Raw genomic sequence first — 18,131 nt, 5'->3', positions numbered from 1 at the left:
GCCAAAATTGATTCCCTAATGCAGGAAGTCCATATGCACACAACCAAACAACTTGCAGATGTCGCATATAAGATTGTTTTTCAGAGCCAGACGCAGATACTGCAGGCGACGGTAACCAAACACGCCCCTAGGATCGGTTCGATCCTTTCATCTAGAAAGAAATGTCGCGGATTATTATAAAAAGGAAAAATCACGGGATCCATGGATGCGTCACTTGTTGACTAGGTTGACTCGGACGGAGCCACACCAACCACACACACTTCCCCTCGCGCTTCCTTCTCCTCCGCCTCCTCGACCCGATCCCACTCGCGGCATCCTCCGCCGCCGCGGAGCGATGGCAGCCCGCTCCCCTTACTTCGCCCCCGAGGAAGGCGCCCGGTGCATCCGCCCAGGGGAGTCACCTGCCGCGGCGCTCCGCCGGATCCTGGCGACGCCAGGCGCCCACCAGGCGCCCTGCTGCTTCGACGCGCTCGGCGCCCGCCTTGTCGAGCGCGCGGGGTTCCCGATCTGCTTCATGGGCGGTGCGTGGTCGCTTTGCTCCCTCTCACGCTTCTCGCATGTTCTTTGTTCCCCCGGCTGTGTTCGTGCGCGGTCGTTGTAGTAAAACCCTTGTGGGGTTTAAGTTTTTGTTGGAACGATCGGCTGGAGAATAAAAGGTCCTTCGTCACCCCGGTAGTAGTAGATCTAACCAACCGTGCACTCCCAAGTGTTCCAGTTAACTCACGGTTTGACATATTCTCCTGGGAAGATGAGAATTACCCTATCCATTGTTGAAATTATTTGCTCACTGGAAGGAGGGATAGTCCATATATCACCCTTGATTACCAGCATAATAAAGATGTGAATTAAAGTTCATCTGGACGTAACTTGCATTTTGCTAACAATAGTTAAGCTGGCAATTTCTTGTCATGACACATGACAAATATTGTATATAGCTGTGCAAATAATTAAAATTGGACGCAGAGCCGACTTGAAGAGTAACTATGAAAGAACAATTCTAGCTCAGAAAGTTAAAGTGCAAATGTTTTTCCAAGTATTTGTTCTCGGTAAATGCTGCTTGTTTTGGTGTTTAACTAGAACTTTGTGTCCTTAAATGTAGTTATTAATATCTGTTATGCTGATTTGTTGATGAAATAAACCGCTATGGAAATTAAGAGATTTTAATGGCTTTTTACATACTGATCTTTTCCAGGGTTCTGTGAAAGTAACTTTTGGTGTTTGCTGAAGGTTTTTCATGCATTGGAGTCCTAATATATGTTCTCCATTCAGGTTTCTGTGTTTCTGCCTCACGACTTGGATTGCCAGATGTTGGATTAATCTCCTATGGAGAAATGGTTGATCAAGGGCGTCTAATCACCGAAGCAGTTTCGGTTCCCGTGATTGGTGATGGAGACAATGGTTACGGAAATTCTATGAACATCAAGAGAACTGTAAAAGGATATATTAATGCTGGGTTGGCTGGAATCATGCTTGAAGATCAGGTACTCATAGATTTCCATACATTTTCTCCTCCACTTGTCAAAGTCACTGCTCTTATTTTTCAGATAGATTCGGTAATTATTTTGAATGTTTTGGTGAGTAATCTTATGAGTCTATCATAATAGGCTGTAACTCCTTAATTTGAAACTGAAATAATTTCGATCTTATTTCTTTCTACTAAAAGTTGCTAGGCTTAAGGCATTAAAAAAACGTTGTTCCCCAGAACTGCAGCAATTTATCAGTTCCTTGTTTTTTTAATGTGGTATTCAGTGTGTCTTTAGAGTGTACAAAACTAAATATAAATAATTGTTTATTTTACATCATATGAACGGGAGGTGTTCTTCTGGCTGATGGTAGTGAGTGATTAGGATTCAGACTCCCACTCCATGGTGCTCAATTATGGGAATGTACTTGTAGGATCCATCCTTAAAAAAATTGAACTGAGAACTTTAATCTCATTCATTGGACATGATTCTTACAATGCAAATTTTTTTGGGCATATTTGGATAGTGCAAGGTAAGATAGTTTTCACAAAAATCTCTTCAGTACCGTATATCATAATGCAGGGCAGAAGGGTAAGAAAGTAATGTTTTGGAGTAGCGCTGATTTCCTTTTGTAAGATATTTGCAGCCATTGGAATTCCAAATGAATCATTTGATCCAGTGATAAATACTTCTCTTTATATCTTTGTGTGTTTAAGCAGACATTGATTTCATTTTATTTCAGAGTTTCCTTACTTTCTATATCAAAAAAGATGAACAGAAGACTTGTGTAATTGATCTTCCGCCTTCTAAAATTTTCATTAATTGATACGATGCATAACATATTGAAGGTGGCACCAAAAGCATGTGGACACACTGAAGGAAGGAAAGTCATCTCGAGGGAGGAAGCGGTCATGCACATAAAAGCTGCTATAGACACTAGGAAGGAGAGTGCCTCTGACATTGTTATTGTGGCGAGGACAGATTCCCGTCAAGCTGTTTCTCTTGATGAAGCATTATGGAGAGTTCAGGCTTTTGCTGATGCTGGAGCAGATGTTCTATTTATTGATGCCCTTGCTTCAATAGAAGAGATGAAGGCATTCTGTGCGGTTGCACCTGGGGTACCAAAGATGGTAAGATGATCCACCTGTGTTTGTTCGTCATACTCGAGTTAGTCATTCAAGAGTTATGATTGTACTCACATCCATTGAGATCACCTAGGATAACATTTTGATTTATATAGTTTTGCTTCGGTAACAACCCCCTCCCTCCTCCTTAAAAGTTTGCATGAATCTTAAAGTTACTTTAAAAGGCTATCGCCATATTAGCCTACAGGTCAAACGTATTGAGTAGATTTTGGATACAAATGACTATTATCCTTTTTTATTGAAGGGGTACCTTCTAATCTCAACCTTCAATCTGCATCAAAATCCGTAAACTTTTCTAGGGCGGTGTACCAAAGCAAAGTTCTTATTTATATGCTTGGTGCTAACCTTTCAATCCATTCTGGTATGCCAATGAATTTGATTAGGATACCCAAACAAGAAATGACTTGTTTTAGTATTTTCCTATATTTACCAAGTATGCAAATGTTTACAACTAGAGGAGTAGGAGGGATGGTGTCATCTGTGGCTCTAACTACATTTATGCTTGTGATTACTTCTCTTGCTAATATTTCTGTACGAATGATGTCTGCTTCTGAACGTTCTGTTTTCAATTCGCCTGTGAATTCGTTTTTTCCCCCTCTCTAGTACTTAGATGAGGACATCAGATATTATACCCTGTGCTTTGTTCTGCAGGCAAACATGTTAGAAGGTGGTGGTAAAACTCCCATATTGACCCCTGCTGAACTCAAGGAGATTGGTTTTAGCCTTGTAGTCTACCCGTTGTCCCTAATTGGGGTGGCAATGCGTGCAATGGAGGTTTGTTCTTTACATATGAAGCATGTTCCATGATTTATATACAGCGTTCTCTTTTCAGTTTCCGACGAATTTAAATACATGATGCCATGATGGTAACATCCTCTAATATTGCCTTGAATTATTTTCAATGTTTTTACAACTATCCCAGTTCTATCCAGTAACTTAAGAGATCTATCATGTTGTATACCGTGTTCCTTGAAATTTTGCATAGAACATAAGTGCAAGAACTTGTTTATTGAGAAGCTGCATGCAAATTGTATACTGCACCGCAAAGGGGAAATCAGGGACGACCATAGCATCTTTCAATGCATGTAGATATTCTACAACCATGTGAATGCCAGTAACTGCCATAGGTAGCTGTTCAATTTGGAGTGTGAAATGCTACTTTTTTATTCAAAGCACATGAATATTTGATATGCAGGATGCTCTACTCGCCATAAAAGGTGGTGGTGTACCCTCACCTGCCAGCCTCCCATCTTTTCAGGAGATCAAGGATACTCTAGGGTTCAACCGCTATTACCAGGAAGATAAACAGTACACTGTCCCTCAAGCCCAACCATTGATGCCAAGTGGTGAGCCATGATGATTTCTACCATTATCCTGTTCAATGTAGACATGACTTGGCAAGCCCTGATGGTTTATTCCATAACCCTCTTCAGTGTAGACATGTTAACCCCAAGTGGTGAGCAGTGCATGGACATGGAAATACGTTATCCATGATTTTTAATGACTAATTTTTTGTCGGCATTTTACAGGTAACCCGTAGAAAGGAGCGGCCCTGTTCAATTCTCAGGAGGCATATGGAAATGGGATCCAGGTGTCCACTGAGCGATCAGTATCCATTTGCTTTCGAGAATTTGAGATTTGTACCTCTGGGCAATGAGGCAGAGCAATCGCGTTTATCTTGAGGCAGACGATTTTAGCAACTTGTAAATGAGGCGGCGTGACAAAATGTTTGTAAATGTATGCTGCTTTGGTGTCAGCAAACCTGGATTCCTTGTGTTAATTTTCAATTTCAACAAAATAAACCACCTTCGAAGTTGTTGAGAAATGTTTCTCACCAATGTATGTAGTAAGTCGAAGAAAAATAGTAAAAAATTGTCGGCATGACAGATTTATTTGGCAGCAGGACTCAAGACTTGCATCGGCAATTTTGGAGCATTAAACTGAAATGTATACAGATTTCATAGACGTTTCCACAAATCCCAAAACTACAAGCATCTTTAAACGTTATGTAAACATGTTCGCTATAGTGTAATGAAAACCGTGCTGTTACATTGTAGTGCCTGTCTGAAAAATGGAGCAATTTCTATTTGGGCCAAAGTAACACACAATGTTCTTCCTCATCAGTTCACAAAAGCTCCAGCCTGCAGGGGGGATCTTTATGTCGCATGGAGCCGATGAACCGGAAAACCAAACACAATATTTCCATTTGAGACAGCACTTACAAGTACAGCAAAACATATAACAGGACGCCGGTGTTACAAGATGGAAGGAACTAAACAGGAATGAGTAATTGCAGTTCATAAGAAGTATTTCATCCTGTTATCTCTTCTCATGGCACGGTATACAGCCTGGACCTGAACAACAACCGAAGTCTCATTAAACAAAATATCTGCAAATCGACATCTAGGTTGCAGACTAGAATACATCTGATCATAGGAAAACAGGGCGTTACCTGCTCACTTGAAGCCACACGTATTGGCCCAATTTTTACAGAAACATATTTTCCCCTAGAAGATATTTTCTGACTTACTTGGCCCTGTACAAACCAAGTTGAGATCTATATTAAGAGTCACAAAAATATTAAGGAAATATAGCAAAACAAAATATTCGACGAAGTTAAGCATTGATATAATCTAAGCAGTGAAATTAGACAGCCCCTAAAGTATGCTAGTAATACATATTATTCCAACATAACAGAACGTGTGAACCAGTTTAATACACTAACCTTTGGAATCGATTCTTGAAGAACCGATTCAACAGCATCAACCATAGAATGGACAAAATCTTCACCTCCAGTACCAATTGCTGTAAATCCTCTGTCTGTGGGATATGTATTCACCTGTCAAGTAAAACGGTAGAGTACTAAGTGATGCCTGAAGTACGATCCAAGGTTTTGGGCCTTATATTGTTCCTTCAATAATCTAGTCCAAAAACCGATAAACCAAAGCAATGCACTTGTACGTCTCTACATAATTAGCATCGACTTTTTCAGAACAGGTCCGACTGGAGTTTGATAAGACCATGGACCCTAGTGAAATTCAGTCTAGGGTTTTTAAAGATATTCTCCATTTTTTCCCTTTCCCCATAAAGTATAATCTCAAGGTTACCTTCAGTTCTGTCCACTATTACGGGTTTGCCTCAAAAAAGAAAACTTATTACGGATAATAAGGCTTTCAGCCGGATAAGGGTTGCCCTCGTTGCGAGACTTAAGCCAACACCTTATGGCATGAGCCGACAAGATGATCCTTTCTCTGTTGAGACGAAAAGGACCTATGATTTCTCTTTTCTTCCATTAAAAAAGATCTTATAAAAAAACACTGAAAAAGGACAAAGGGGGAGACGCTCTTCAACTTTCTTTCTTCCTCCAACAGGTCAGCGAAGGAACCTTTTCCAGTCTCATGATGGAGCACTCATTATTATGAGTTGCTCATGTAGAAAATGCATGGCTAGCATGGCTATGCTGACTGTAATACAGTAACAAGTCAATCTGGCTTGCCCAAATATACAATTTCATGATACCAAGAGCAAAACCTAGAATCCAACATTGACATCAAAATAAAACAAAATTTAGATTTATGGACGTTATCTCAACAAAATATCGGTAGAAAATAATTGCAGAGAATTTTCCAGGGGCCAGTTGTCCCATGTCAAGCTATTGTAAGTCATCCTGCACTGAACGATAACACAAAATATGTGATGTTGGATATTAAGAGAATACCTTCTGATCCAGAACAAGCCATTCATCACTTGAATCATCTGTAACAGTGCCACCTATGACCATATTTGTTGTGAGTGCAACCCTTCCTTTAGACTTTGCCACCTCTGCTTAAAAGGGAAAGTTTTGTACGAATTAAAACAAGGTATAACGTTACTAACTCATAATCAAGACAAAACTGTGGGCTCACTGCAAATTACCATTGAGAAGCAAACAGCAAGGGAAAAGACTGATCTCAGTGATCCTATTATGCAATGTAGCCACATACAGTGGCCTATTATGTAAACTGAAAATGTGACCATTCATAGACTTAATCGATAGAAGACACTGTCATTTGAACTCGTCCACTTGATTTTGGTGCTAGCCATGCCCTTGTATAATCTGGGAATGACAGTAAACCTCTATATCTTATTATTCTATAGATTGTCATGCAGTTTTCCTAGTGCCACTATTTCACTAATGAAGTTTTCCTCCTTTTTGTGTTTAATTAAGTCATTTTATCATGAGGTACCACATGGATGACAAATAACAAACCATTGTACCGTATTGTAATATGTGCCTGATACGGCCCCAGTACTGTATCAGCGGACTGAAATTTCCAAACTAAGTAAGAATTTCATAATACCCTGCTGATACTCTTAGTGATGCCCTGCTGATAGACCCTTGAAACTTCAAGGCCCCAAATCGCTCAAATCGGAACACACAAACAACCCAATCCCCTAAAACAAATAATATGTCCTGCTCTTCTCTTTGCTTGACTCCACCAGGTGTCTCCTCGTCCTCCACACTCAAGCATGGCCATGCAGCCTCCTTCTCCCTCCTCCTGCCACCGACTCCTCCCTCCGTCCCTCCCGACACTAAGCGATTGTTCCACCTGCTACTGCCGCCACCTTCGCACTCAAGCCAAACCGATGGCAGCGCTCTTCCTCCAACCACACACCCTTCAACCAGGACGCCGATGAATATGAGGGTGTCATGCCACTGCCGCCTCTCCTGGAATAAATAGTACACCAACAATGTGCCTCCTGCTGATCTGTTCTGTGGTGAGTGTGAAGTAAAACTTTGATTTGTTTTGTCCACTGTCCAGGCATAGGTCTTGTTTAGTCATACACTATATCTATTTTATCAACTGAAATACATATATGCTTATGGTATTGGCACATCCTTGTTTGTGGAAAATATCATACAACTTAACGTTATAACTCTATCTGCATCGCATGGTGGGGTAACTTAGACTATCAATGTATCAAGAATGCATCCGAAATTATCACAGCAAAAGCCAAGAATTAATTTAATAAATAAAGAGATGTTCTAGAAGGCATGCTCGTTTTCTCTCGTCGCAAGTAAATATTAAGTAAACCACTAGAAAAACTAGGGCAGAGAATTGTTAGCATATCAAACCAAGTCACTGAGATGAATCCATCCAATTCCATCAAAGAACAACCCCCAATCGTCGTCTAGTTCCATCAGCCCCGGGAATATAACAATCACACAAACAATCCACGGCATTCCAACTCCGATCTTGAACCAGTGAGCACCGAAACGACGACAACCACGAGCCAGCAAGCCATTAACTAGGCAAAAGATAGAGGAACAGAAGGGCGGCATGGGGGGAGCTCTCACTTGATATGGCCTCGAGCACGGCCTCCTGCGGCGGCTGTCCCTGCTCCCCGGGCCCGCCCCCACTGGAGCTGGAGCAGCAGCGGATGTTGCGGCGGCGGCGGCGACAAGGAAACGGCGCCGCCTGGGCCGACGCGGCGGCGCGGAGACTCAGGTGGTGGAGGGGGTCGGGGAGCAGCAAGGAGCGGAGCGCGAGGGCTCGGCACGCCATCGTCGCCTTCGATTCCTTCCTTAGTCCGGTCGCCGCGGCCGCGAGCAGCGAGAGAGATTCAGTGGATATTTTTCGCTTGGTTTGGGTTTGCGTCTGCAGCCGGAGTACTCCTATTTTCGTGGAAGGCCGATGAGCTTAAAACTTTCATTTCTTTTTTCTCTGCGACTTTTCGTTCCGTGTTATTTAGTTTTTTTTTAAGAAGTCACTTAGCAACTCTGGAGTGCCAACTAAAAAAAACTCTGGAGTAATCTGTTTTTTCTTTTAGAAACTATGTTTTTTTTTGTTTGAGAAATGAGAACCTTTTTTTTAGGATCGAAAAATGAGAAACTATGTTTTTTTTCTCAATGGAATGATAAAGATGGCCCAGACCAGTATCGGGACACACCTGAGGTACAGCCCACACGGGACTGGACCTCGCTGTAATGGAAGACTGGCCCAGTAAGGCCATTCTCTGCCACAAAGCGAACACCCAAGCGATGATAACTCGGCCAGCCCACTTTGAGCCTTTTACACGAGCAAGCGACCTGGTTTCGAAATCTTCTGGAAGGTTTTTTGTGTGTTTTTATCTGTTAGCCCTAACTTCACTAATATAAGATGCTCTAACTTTTTTATGAATCTAGTGTTTATTCACTAGATTCAGTCTATATGTAGTTCATATTAAAATATCCAAAACATCTTATATTTGTGAAAGAGGTAGTATGTTTTTTTAATTTTCAATAAATGCTTGGAAATTTAAAATTTTCATTTTCTTTATTTTTAAACAATATTGAAATTTCTAAATATTCATTTTTCTAGAAATGTTCACACTTTCCAAAATGTTCATTTTGTCTGTGTTTTAAAAAACGCATTTAAAAAAATATGATTTCAAAGTGTTCATGTTTTCAAAAAGATATTCAAAATTTTGATATTCCATTTTGAAAAATATATTCCAAGAAAAGGTATTTTTAAAAGAAATGTTAGGAATTTCAAAATATTGGAATATTCCAAAAATGTTCGTGTTTTTAATAAATAATTGTTTTTTTCAAAACAAATTAATAAATGATTATCAAGTTGTTTATGTGTAGTGAGAGTTGGCACAGGACAATAAAGGTGAGCAATCCCTGCATGGAGGAGTTCAAGTGTTCAGTGGTGAAGCATCTATTGAACATATAATCAAAGAGGTAGAAATACATAAAAAGGCAACTAGTATTGTCGTTGCACTGGCACATACAATGTATAACATGATCCGAATTTTTCTCGTGCCTAACCTCTCTAACACAAACAAACCGACAATTTACTTTCAGTGTTTTACTTTTATTCTATTTACTTCATTCCAACTTCTAGTTACTTGTTTCCGTCACCGCACTAATCCTTGCAGATACCAAAACAGTTAATTCACTTTCGTCACCGCACTAATCCTTGCAGATACCAAAACAGTTAATTCACTCAAGACCTATGACAGCTTGTGTGCGAAAAAAAACACTCATCTCCGCTCTTTGTTGGGATACACTATTTTGGGATACTTACTCGAATGTGCTACATAGCCCTGTGTGTCTTGTAGGCCTAGGGTGCACAACTCCTTTGACAAGGATCTGTCACACTTCCTCTAGCATGCGGTGAACGGGCACCAAAAATACCATATGGTCAAGTAGGCGGATATCTGCTTGCTTAAGGACCCGGGGGGGCTCTATTTATTCTCACCTCCCATCGCATGAATGTGGCCCTTATGTTGAGATGAGTTTGAGAAATTCTCAAGGAGGATGGTGGGTTGTGGCTGTAGCTTATCAAACAAAGTACCTGTAAGGGTCGTTTGTGCTCGCTTATGAGGGTAGGAAGGGGTTCTGATTTTGGAAGTTAATTGAACGGATCAAACATGAGATTCAACTTGGGCTCTTTGTCTCCGTAAACAATGGAGATGGGATCCTCTTTTGGCTTTCATGAGCGCAGATCTCCACTCTGCGTTGTTCATGAATATATTTGCTATCTACTCACACCTAATGATTTTGGTTTCCTCGGCCCTCGCAGTTTCTGAGAACCCAGGCCAACCATATGAGGAGGAGGCATTGCCTTTTCTGGATAGTGTTCGGGCAATGACCTGTGCACTTTGGACTGCGGGAGCTATATCTCGCTTAGCGCGACTGCTCCTTCCTTCTCACCTAAAGCTTCGCCCCCCACACTTCCACCACTCGGCCAGCCCATTTCCACTATTTTTTTTTCAATTCAGGGGTTTCGTTCAGGTTCACAGAGTTTCGTTCGGTTTCAGTTTCATTTATGTGGGTTTCTTCTCCGGTTTTGGCCTGTTTTTTGTATTTTTTATCTATTCACCATTTTTTCTTGTTTTCTTTTTCTTTCTTTTTTGTTTTCTTATGGTTTTTCCTCACTTTTATTGTTTGCAATGTTTTTTTCTTCAGTTTTCTTGTTTCCCTTTTCTCTTCGATTTTTTGTTCCTTTCTTTGGTTTTTTATTTCCTTTTTATTTATTTTTCTCTGTTTTTTTGTTTCTTTCTTAGTTTTCATCAATTTTATTTGTTTTTCTTTGTTCTGTTTTATTATTTTATTTTTCTTCATTTCCTGAAGGATTTTCACGGTTTTCTTTGTTTATGTGGTGTTTATTTCATTTCTTTCTTTTGTTTCTTCAGTTTTCATGGTTTTTCTTTGTTTTTTCGTCAATACATGTCTATATTTTTCATACACGTTTGTACATTTTAAGTATACAATAGGAACATGTTTTTTTGTACATGTTTAATATTTTTTAAATACATTATTACAATTTAAAAAAATTAATGTTTGATGATTACTTTTTTCAAGCGGATTGTATATTTTGTCATATATCAGGATCATTTTTAATAGAAGTTTAATTCTTTTAAGTGTGTGATTAATACTTCGTTTTATACACAATCATCATTTTTTTTGAAATTTATGTTTTTATGCTCATTTTGTTTCTTACACATTCTACATCTTTCGTATACATCAGGAATTATTTTTTGTACCCATTTAATATTTTTGAAATAGATGATTAACTTTTTTTCATACACGATCAACATTTTTTAAAGTTTATGTTTAATTTTTTTAATACATGTTCTACATTTTGGGTATACATCATAAAAAAAATTGTACACGGTTAATATTTTATAAAAAAACATATATTTTTAATATCTACTCTTTTCCAAAAACATTAGACATTTTTTTATATATCATGAATGTTTTTTATATACATGTTTAACATTTCTCAAATAAATTATTAAAAGGTTTTTAAAACTTATTGTCTACTTTTTCCGTACTCATTGTACTTTTTTATACATATTGTATTTTTTTTCTAAACACATTTAATCCTTTTCAGATGCATGATCAACATTTTTGAACAATTTATCTAAAGTATATTTTTGTAATATATACATTTACAATATTTGTAAGTATAAACAAAAGTTAAAAAGGTTAAAAATGAAAAAGAAAAACTGAGGAAATGGACTCTGGCGCGCCTGGGCCGGCCCAGTTTGGCGTTGCTTGAGGCGTGAATACCATTGAGCTCGCGTCGAGCGAGGTATAGGCGTGCCCCCCTTTGGATAATTCATACCAAGATGGTTCTTGAGAGGGTCTTTTTGCGGCGGGCCACTAATTTGATATTCAAATTTTGGGTCTTTTTGTAACACTGACACCCGCTTTCTAGATAACGGGACAAAAATCTGTTAGGCGACATGATGGATGCTCTGATTGCGGCAGGGCTCCACCTTGCTCCGCCTCTTGGCCATTGATCTCTCGTTCACTTAGTGGCTTTCTTTTCTTCTTTGTAGGGCATGTTTGTGTTGTTTCCCAGTTAACTTATCTTTATTTTTCTTGTAATTGAATTTACTATATGAATGTGATGGTTTGCTCTATATATAAAGCGGGACAAAATCCTGTTTTGTGTGCACTATTGTCACCCAAAAATTCAAGCTACAAACTGGTAAACTGGATTCGTAAAAATCAACAAAAAGCGCCATAAGTTCACCTTGATGACACCCCAAAAATCTAATTAAATTCATTCAGGAAATCATCATGAACAAGAGATTTATCATTTTTCACCTAGAGAACCGTTTTCTTGGTCCCTTTCTCCGTGAATCCTGCAATAAGAGGATCATTTTATTCCGGGATATTCGTGGTATATCCTCACATCTCTGCTCATCCAGGAAAGCCCGGCTAGCTTCATGTGGGCTAGAAAGGTCTATGTAATATTTTGTACTCTAACTATTTATTTTTAGTACAGTCGCTCCCCTTCACATTTGTATAGCACTGCGACTGCACTGCGTCCGGAGCGGACTGCCCAATGCGATATATGACGAGCCATATTTGACAGATGCTGCCTACTACCCACGGACAGTTCTAGCTAGGTTGAGAGATACACACGAAAAGCCTGAGACAGTGTAAGGTCAGCGACTCCCGATCCTTTTGTATGGCATGAGTAGCTCAGCCTGAACCCCTCAAACATTGACAACACATCACCGTGCACACGAACCCATACAGAAATTTTGATGTGCATGTGCCCAAAGCGGTGCCTTTGAAGCAGTGATTTCCCTGAAAGAGGCAAAAGCAAAAGGTGAGGTGAAAGAAAAAGGGAAGGAGGTAAACACTCCAAGATGGAAGTGGGCAAACTCCTTTTTGGCTTAAGAGGTCGATGATGCGGGCATGGTAGCCAATGCTTCTCCTTCTCTTCTGCTAGGGTTGCTGAAGATGGTTGATGTTGCCATCATGCATAGATCATTGCCCTAAAGGAGTTGGTCTTTATTTGCCCTGCTCACACCACACATGTGATCCTCGAGACGTGGATGATTAGATAGTACGTAGCATTATCATTTGGATTTGGAGTAAGTATTTTTTGTAGTATTACTAGTGAGTGGAAAGCACAAGGACCAAAAAAAGCTGACCTAAGGTAGAGTTCACATTACATGCATGCATACATGGTGGGCAGCCTCTGCCTCTGCCTCTGCCCTGACATGCTCCATGTCTCCCAGCCTTTTCTCCCGCATAAAGCAAACCCACACACTCCATGTAGCACTTGGATGCACTTGTTGGATCTTGTGCAATCTTTTTATCTTTACACTTGCTAATTTCTCTCTCCTTTTTACCATGACGCAGGCAGCAAAAGCTACTGCATAAAAGTCTGATTTTGCGTGCTACTCTCAGTTATCCTCCATAACTCTGTCCAGCTTGTTGGCCCAGTCCCAGCGCCGATGGACGAACGACGATGAGACAACGCTAAGCTAGCCGAACCAATACACGTACGTGGCATGTTTGATTGACTTGATCTCTATAGTGCTCATGCACATCTTGATCGACTTGATCTATATGGTAATCATGCATACCTTTCTCAACACGCACGCGTAACAGCCAACCGATCTTTGCTTTGATCGATTTCGCCGGGAACACTAAAAAGCCACCACATTTTCAATTCTGGATTTGCTACCCCATTTCTTGGGCGCTTCAAAAATCTATCTATTTTCTTACTAATTCTTTCAATAAATACTAATGACCGATTTAGGGCAAATTAATTCAGTGCTAACATACCCGGCCCCGTTGGTCACATCCACATGACACTATATGACGCATGCACCAGCTGCCATGGGTTGCCGCCGCCGCAGCATGCCGTCAGCGCATACTCTACTATTTTTTGTTGTCAACTTTCCTCCAGCGACAGGCACGAGGCCACCCACCACTTGTGTTGCTCATGTGGGTTGTTGTCCGCGTTGTGGATACGGGGTATCCATACTTGTCTGCCTGCGGTCCGCGGCGTGGCTCCATCGACGGTCTGGTATGACCCAGCTTCGGCATCGACAACTCAAGACCCTCGCGAGGGGCCAAGCCTCGCGAGGCGGACGACACCAAGACCTTCAAAGGGATCAACCTCCTCAGGCTGCCTCCCGAGGAGCGGAGATTTCTATGCAAGGCTCACCTCGTGAGGTTCGAGTGACGTGAGTCATGCCGATCGAGGCCAGACGGGGGCCAGCGGGCGTAGTGTATCAGTTTCCTCTTCGGTGCAAAGGAGACAAGCAGCAGGCATGAAGTCCCGAGGAAGCGGCCAAAGGTTTCCATTCTCGTGTAGCAAGACCAAGACCGCCAGGACGACAGGACGGAGGTCATCGCCGAGCCCACCACGGCGTCACGACCAGAGGCTTTTGCAGGCGAAGACCACTTTAGTCAGATAAGATGTACTAGTTGTCTCTCTTAAAATTTGGCCGTTGTGGGATCCCTTCCCGGATTCGTTTGAAAAGAGGACCAAGGCCACTATAAATAGGACCTAGCCACCATGGAGACGAGAGATCAAGTCGACCGCATCCATTCCACCCACACCAGCTTATTTGAGCTCAAGAACACACCTCCTGAGGTTGTTCGCCACTGTACTAGTTTGTCCTTAGCCCCACGAGGCAAATCCACCACAAAGCAGGAGTAGGGTTTTGCACCACAAGGTGGCCCGAACATGGGTAAACTGATGTGTCCCCTTTCCTTCGAGCTCGACGCGCTAGGCTGTGAGATTGGTGAGTAGGCATACTGGGGAGGTTGAGTTCTCCGCACGCACCCCAGAGTTCGAACCTCTCAAGGGTTTGTGGAACCCGAAATTCGACATTTGCCGAGACGGCGGCGCCAGGACCCGAGCTGCTCCGGCCGGTGCTGACACTCACCATCTCCTGCTGGTGGAAGGTGGAGACGAGGACATGCAGCCATCCCACCCCTCCCGGTCGCCGCTGCCCCGCATGGCCATGCCCACCCTCCCGTTGCCCCACCCAATCCACGGCGAGGTGGTAACGCATCGACGCACCAGCTAACAGGACAAGGCCACTTCGTCGTCGTCTCGCTGCTCTTCGTGCGGTTGCGTTGGCCACCCCATGATGCTCCGACGGCCTTCCCTATCGTCCGACCACCACCTATGCCTATGCACCTGAGGTGTTTGATGTAATGCCCTCAAAGAGAAGAAGGTCCGAGAGCGATGACCATGCTGACGGGTGGGCCCTCCGTCCAACTTAACGATCAACAAACAGTGCGACCAATCTGTGCCATGTTAGCGCTTATGGCGGGCTTGGTAGGGCAGAAAATGGAATTAATTTGCCCCAAAACAGTCATTGAGAAATTAGTAAGGAAATAGGTAGATATTTTGGGCGCCCAAGAAATGTGGTAGAAAATCTGGAATTAACTAAAGTTAGAATGTTTAGGGTATATATATTACGGAAACTTGTCGGGGCATGCATGCGCCATCCATTTTCGTCAAGATTGGTGCACTAGTTTATGTCATTAACCCTTAATAGCTGCACTGCGATCCATCTATGCCAACTTTTGGCAGAGTTGCATGCATCACCTACCCCACCTCTCATATTTTTTAGTTTTATCTTAAAATTGAATCTATTGTATTTTTTGAACCAAAAGTTCAAATTATGTTTCATTATCATATTTGTGTTTGTTGAAATGAGTCTTTCGAATAAGACAAATTTTGAATACATTTAGACATTTTTTTTCAACCTTACCAAGTTACAGATATTAAAACATGTTAATCGTAGTACTAAGTTTTACAAACTTATCAATCGTTCTATCAAGTTTTACTAGTTGAAACTTTTGGAAGTTTTTAAAAACTTGTCAAAATGTTGGACCCCACATGGTTTTAAGTTTTATTTAAAAGTTTCAACTGTTAAAACTTAGCAAAATTTAAAAATGTGTCAAATGTATTCAAAATTGATCTTATTTCGAAGCCCTAGTCAGAGGGAACACAATTATTGGAAACGTAATATAAATTAGACTCTCGATTCAAAAGATAATAGAAAAATATATGATAGGTGGGGTGGGTGAGGACATACACTCTTTGCAAGTTATACCAAAAGTTGCATGCATGCAGCAATTAAGCTCTAACCATAAAACCACTTCTTGAAACTTTGCACAATCATATGACTACATGCATGTGTGCTTGATGACCCCGGCCTAGTGAGCCGGACTGAGGGCCCCATGTTTGTTTCGCCCTGAGCTAGTTAGGACAGCCCATGATGATTACAAGGGAGAACCGGATGACTTGATGTATATTCCAAGATGACAGATCCCTGGAGGACTCTGCCTCCCTATACGACTAGGATCCTGTAATCATAGGACCCCCCGGTACCTATATAAATCAAGGGGTCTGGCTCGTAGACAACACACCACAATCTCACGGTGGATTACCTGTACGTTGTACACCCCAACATAATAATTCAATCAGAGCAAGACATAGGGTATCATCTTATCGCAGAGCTCAAACCTGGGTTAAACGTTGTGTCCTTGTTACCCTCGTTCCAAGACATCTAGCTTAGGATCCCCTACCTCGACATCTGCCAGATTTAACTCCGTCAATGATGACCCATGCAAGTCTTGTTGGTGATCATCGTGGATCGACGGGAGTCAAGATCAACGAGCGCGTCGGGGCCAGAGCCACCTTTGTTCCCAACCAGATGTTCGCCTTCGATGGCGTCGCCAACTCGTATGGCCACCTTAGCCAAGTTGAGTCACTTGCTCTGGGCCGGACCATCAGGTTCTGCAACATGAAGTGCACAATGGATTGCAGTGTTGAGCTGATCTTCATAAACTAGGCGTTGTGCCAAGCCGAGTAGCAGCGCGAGCCACTTGACCCAATCCCAATGTTAGATAAGGGTCAGGATGAATGAGAGAATCTTCTCTCGGGTTCGACCTCAGATCTAATCCTGAAGCCGCTCCCCATGGCCTAGATGTTAGATCAGGTTATGGCTGAGCACGAGGACAATGTCAGATCAGATCTCGGAGATGTTTCTCCTGGTCGTGATTTTTGATCAAGGTCGGGAGGAACATTTGGATTCTTTTCCAAGGCCAATGTTAGATCAGACCTCGAAGCACCCCTCCTATCTTCGCATCAGGCCGAGGTTAGGAAGAGCGTGAGAAACTTCTTCTAAATGAAACCTTGGATCAGTTTTAAAAGCCCACAACGTTGAAGGACCCGACCTCGGTGTCGGATCGGATCTAGGAGTCTAGGAAGAGGTCGGATTTTTTGGCCCACCACCACCCATCTTGTTGCTAACATCGAAAACCTAACCACGTCCTCGAAGGTGCCACCGACGAGACCGAGGACATGGAAGAGGAAGTCGGTGAATCCACTAACAGCCCGCCAATAGCAACCACGCCTTCTGGCAGATGGAAGCGACCTTGACCTACAACATATATATGGTGGACACGCCCAACTACGGTAACACTGGAAGAGGTAGTGATGATAGTCATGGCCACGTGCCAACGACAATTGAAATGGCACTAACGGTAATGACAACGGTGCCAATGGCAACAACAACCCTAACCCTCCACATGATAATCCGTCTAGAAGCAATCTCGGCCCCTCCCACGAGGACATAGTGTTAAGGCATATCTCTCTCTATGAAGTTTCGGTGATTGATGACAACACGTTTGCGGACTAATCGTGTGCTTTGAGCATTTCAGAGATTCATCCTTTGGCATGAGACGATTCCTTCCCTTCGGAGTTTTAATCAAAGACGGTGTAGCTCTTTCGTTTCTGTTTTGGTGGACTTGTTTCGTAGGAGTCACCGTACTATCAAGAGGGGGTCCGCTTTGGTAAGGCTAGGGTGGAACCAACATGTACACATCCTCTTTGCACCCTGCTACGTCTCGAGTTTGCGTTGGATTTCTCCGAAGAGGAGAGGATGATGCAGCACAGTAGCGTAAGTATTTCCCTTAGTTTTTGAGAACCAAGGTATCAATCTAGTAGGAGACCACACGCAAGTCCCTCGTACCTGCACAAAACGATAGCTACTCGCAACCAACGCTTAGGGGTTGTCAATCCCTTCATGGTCACTTACGAGGGTGAGATCGGATAGAGATAATATTTTTGGTATTTTTGGTATAAAGATGCAAAGTAAAAAGTAAAAGCAAAATCAAGTAAATAAAGTGATGGAGATTGATATGATGAGAATAGACCCGGGGCCATAGGTTTCACTAGTGGCTTCTCTCAAGAGCATAAGTATTCTACGGTGG

General features: G+C 42.0%; 2 protein-coding genes across 5 annotated transcripts; one reads left to right on the top strand and one right to left on the bottom strand.

Moving 5' to 3' along the window:
- Nucleotides 1-236: 236 nt before the first annotated feature.
- LOC119364096 (2,3-dimethylmalate lyase-like) lies at nt 237-4,433 on the top strand. 3 transcript variants are annotated; one of them, XM_037629501.1, is made up of 6 exons: nt 237-521; nt 1,270-1,481; nt 2,312-2,593; nt 3,260-3,382; nt 3,867-3,954; nt 4,138-4,433. In XM_037629501.1, exons 1-6 carry the CDS (start codon nt 335-337, stop codon nt 4,146-4,148), a joined length of 903 nt encoding a protein of 300 aa, XP_037485398.1. In that variant the 5' UTR covers nt 237-334; the 3' UTR covers nt 4,149-4,433. The 3 variants fall into 3 exon arrangements, 2 of the variants coding, with proteins under 2 accessions (XP_037485398.1, XP_037485397.1); XR_005174658.1 differs by having other exon boundaries at nt 239-521; nt 3,804-4,064; XM_037629500.1 differs by having other exon boundaries at nt 241-521; nt 3,804-3,954.
- Nucleotides 4,434-4,583: 150 nt separating this feature from the next.
- On the bottom strand, nt 4,584-8,274 carry LOC119364097. Of its 2 annotated transcripts, none has more exons than XM_037629502.1 (5): nt 7,947-8,274; nt 6,327-6,433; nt 5,334-5,447; nt 5,061-5,144; nt 4,584-4,962 (listed from the first exon to the last, which is right to left on the bottom strand). In XM_037629502.1, the coding sequence occupies exons 1-5, from the start codon at nt 8,152-8,154 to the stop codon at nt 4,906-4,908; spliced, it is 570 nt and encodes a 189-aa protein (XP_037485399.1). In that variant the 5' UTR covers nt 8,155-8,274; the 3' UTR covers nt 4,584-4,905. The 2 variants fall into 2 exon arrangements, with proteins under 2 accessions (XP_037485399.1, XP_037485400.1); XM_037629503.1 differs by having other exon boundaries at nt 6,327-6,430; nt 7,947-8,271.
- Between the last annotated feature and the right edge of the window lie 9,857 nt (nt 8,275-18,131).

Source organism: Triticum dicoccoides, chromosome 2B (assembly GCF_002162155.2).
Source record: "Triticum dicoccoides isolate Atlit2015 ecotype Zavitan chromosome 2B, WEW_v2.0, whole genome shotgun sequence".
Taxonomy (NCBI): Eukaryota; Viridiplantae; Streptophyta; class Magnoliopsida; order Poales; family Poaceae; genus Triticum; species Triticum dicoccoides.
This window is presented reverse-complemented; position numbering and strand designations above follow the sequence as displayed.

What these genes read in the sequence shown, in the direction of transcription:
- LOC119364096 (XM_037629500.1), top strand. Translation starts at nt 335, where the DNA reads ATGGCAGCCCGCTCCCCTTACTTCGCCCCCGAGGAAGGCGCCCGGTGC. An exon ending in GAATCATGCTTGAAGATCAG is followed by an intron (nt 1,482 to 2,311) that starts GTACTCATAGAT and finishes AACATATTGAAG; the next exon opens with GTGGCACCAAAAGCATGTGG. An exon ending in TGGCAATGCGTGCAATGGAG is followed by an intron (nt 3,383 to 3,803) that starts GTTTGTTCTTTA and finishes TTTGATATGCAG; the next exon opens with GATGCTCTACTCGCCATAAA.
- LOC119364097 (XM_037629502.1), bottom strand. Translation starts at nt 8,154, where the DNA reads ATGGCGTGCCGAGCCCTCGCGCTCCGCTCCTTGCTGCTCCCCGACCCC. An exon ending in CGTGCTCGAGGCCATATCAA is followed by an intron (nt 6,434 to 7,946) that starts GTGAGAGCTCCC and finishes TTCCCTTTTAAG; the next exon opens with CAGAGGTGGCAAAGTCTAAA. An exon ending in GTGTGGCTTCAAGTGAGCAG is followed by an intron (nt 4,963 to 5,060) that starts GTAACGCCCTGT and finishes GTTGTTGTTCAG; the next exon opens with GTCCAGGCTGTATACCGTGC.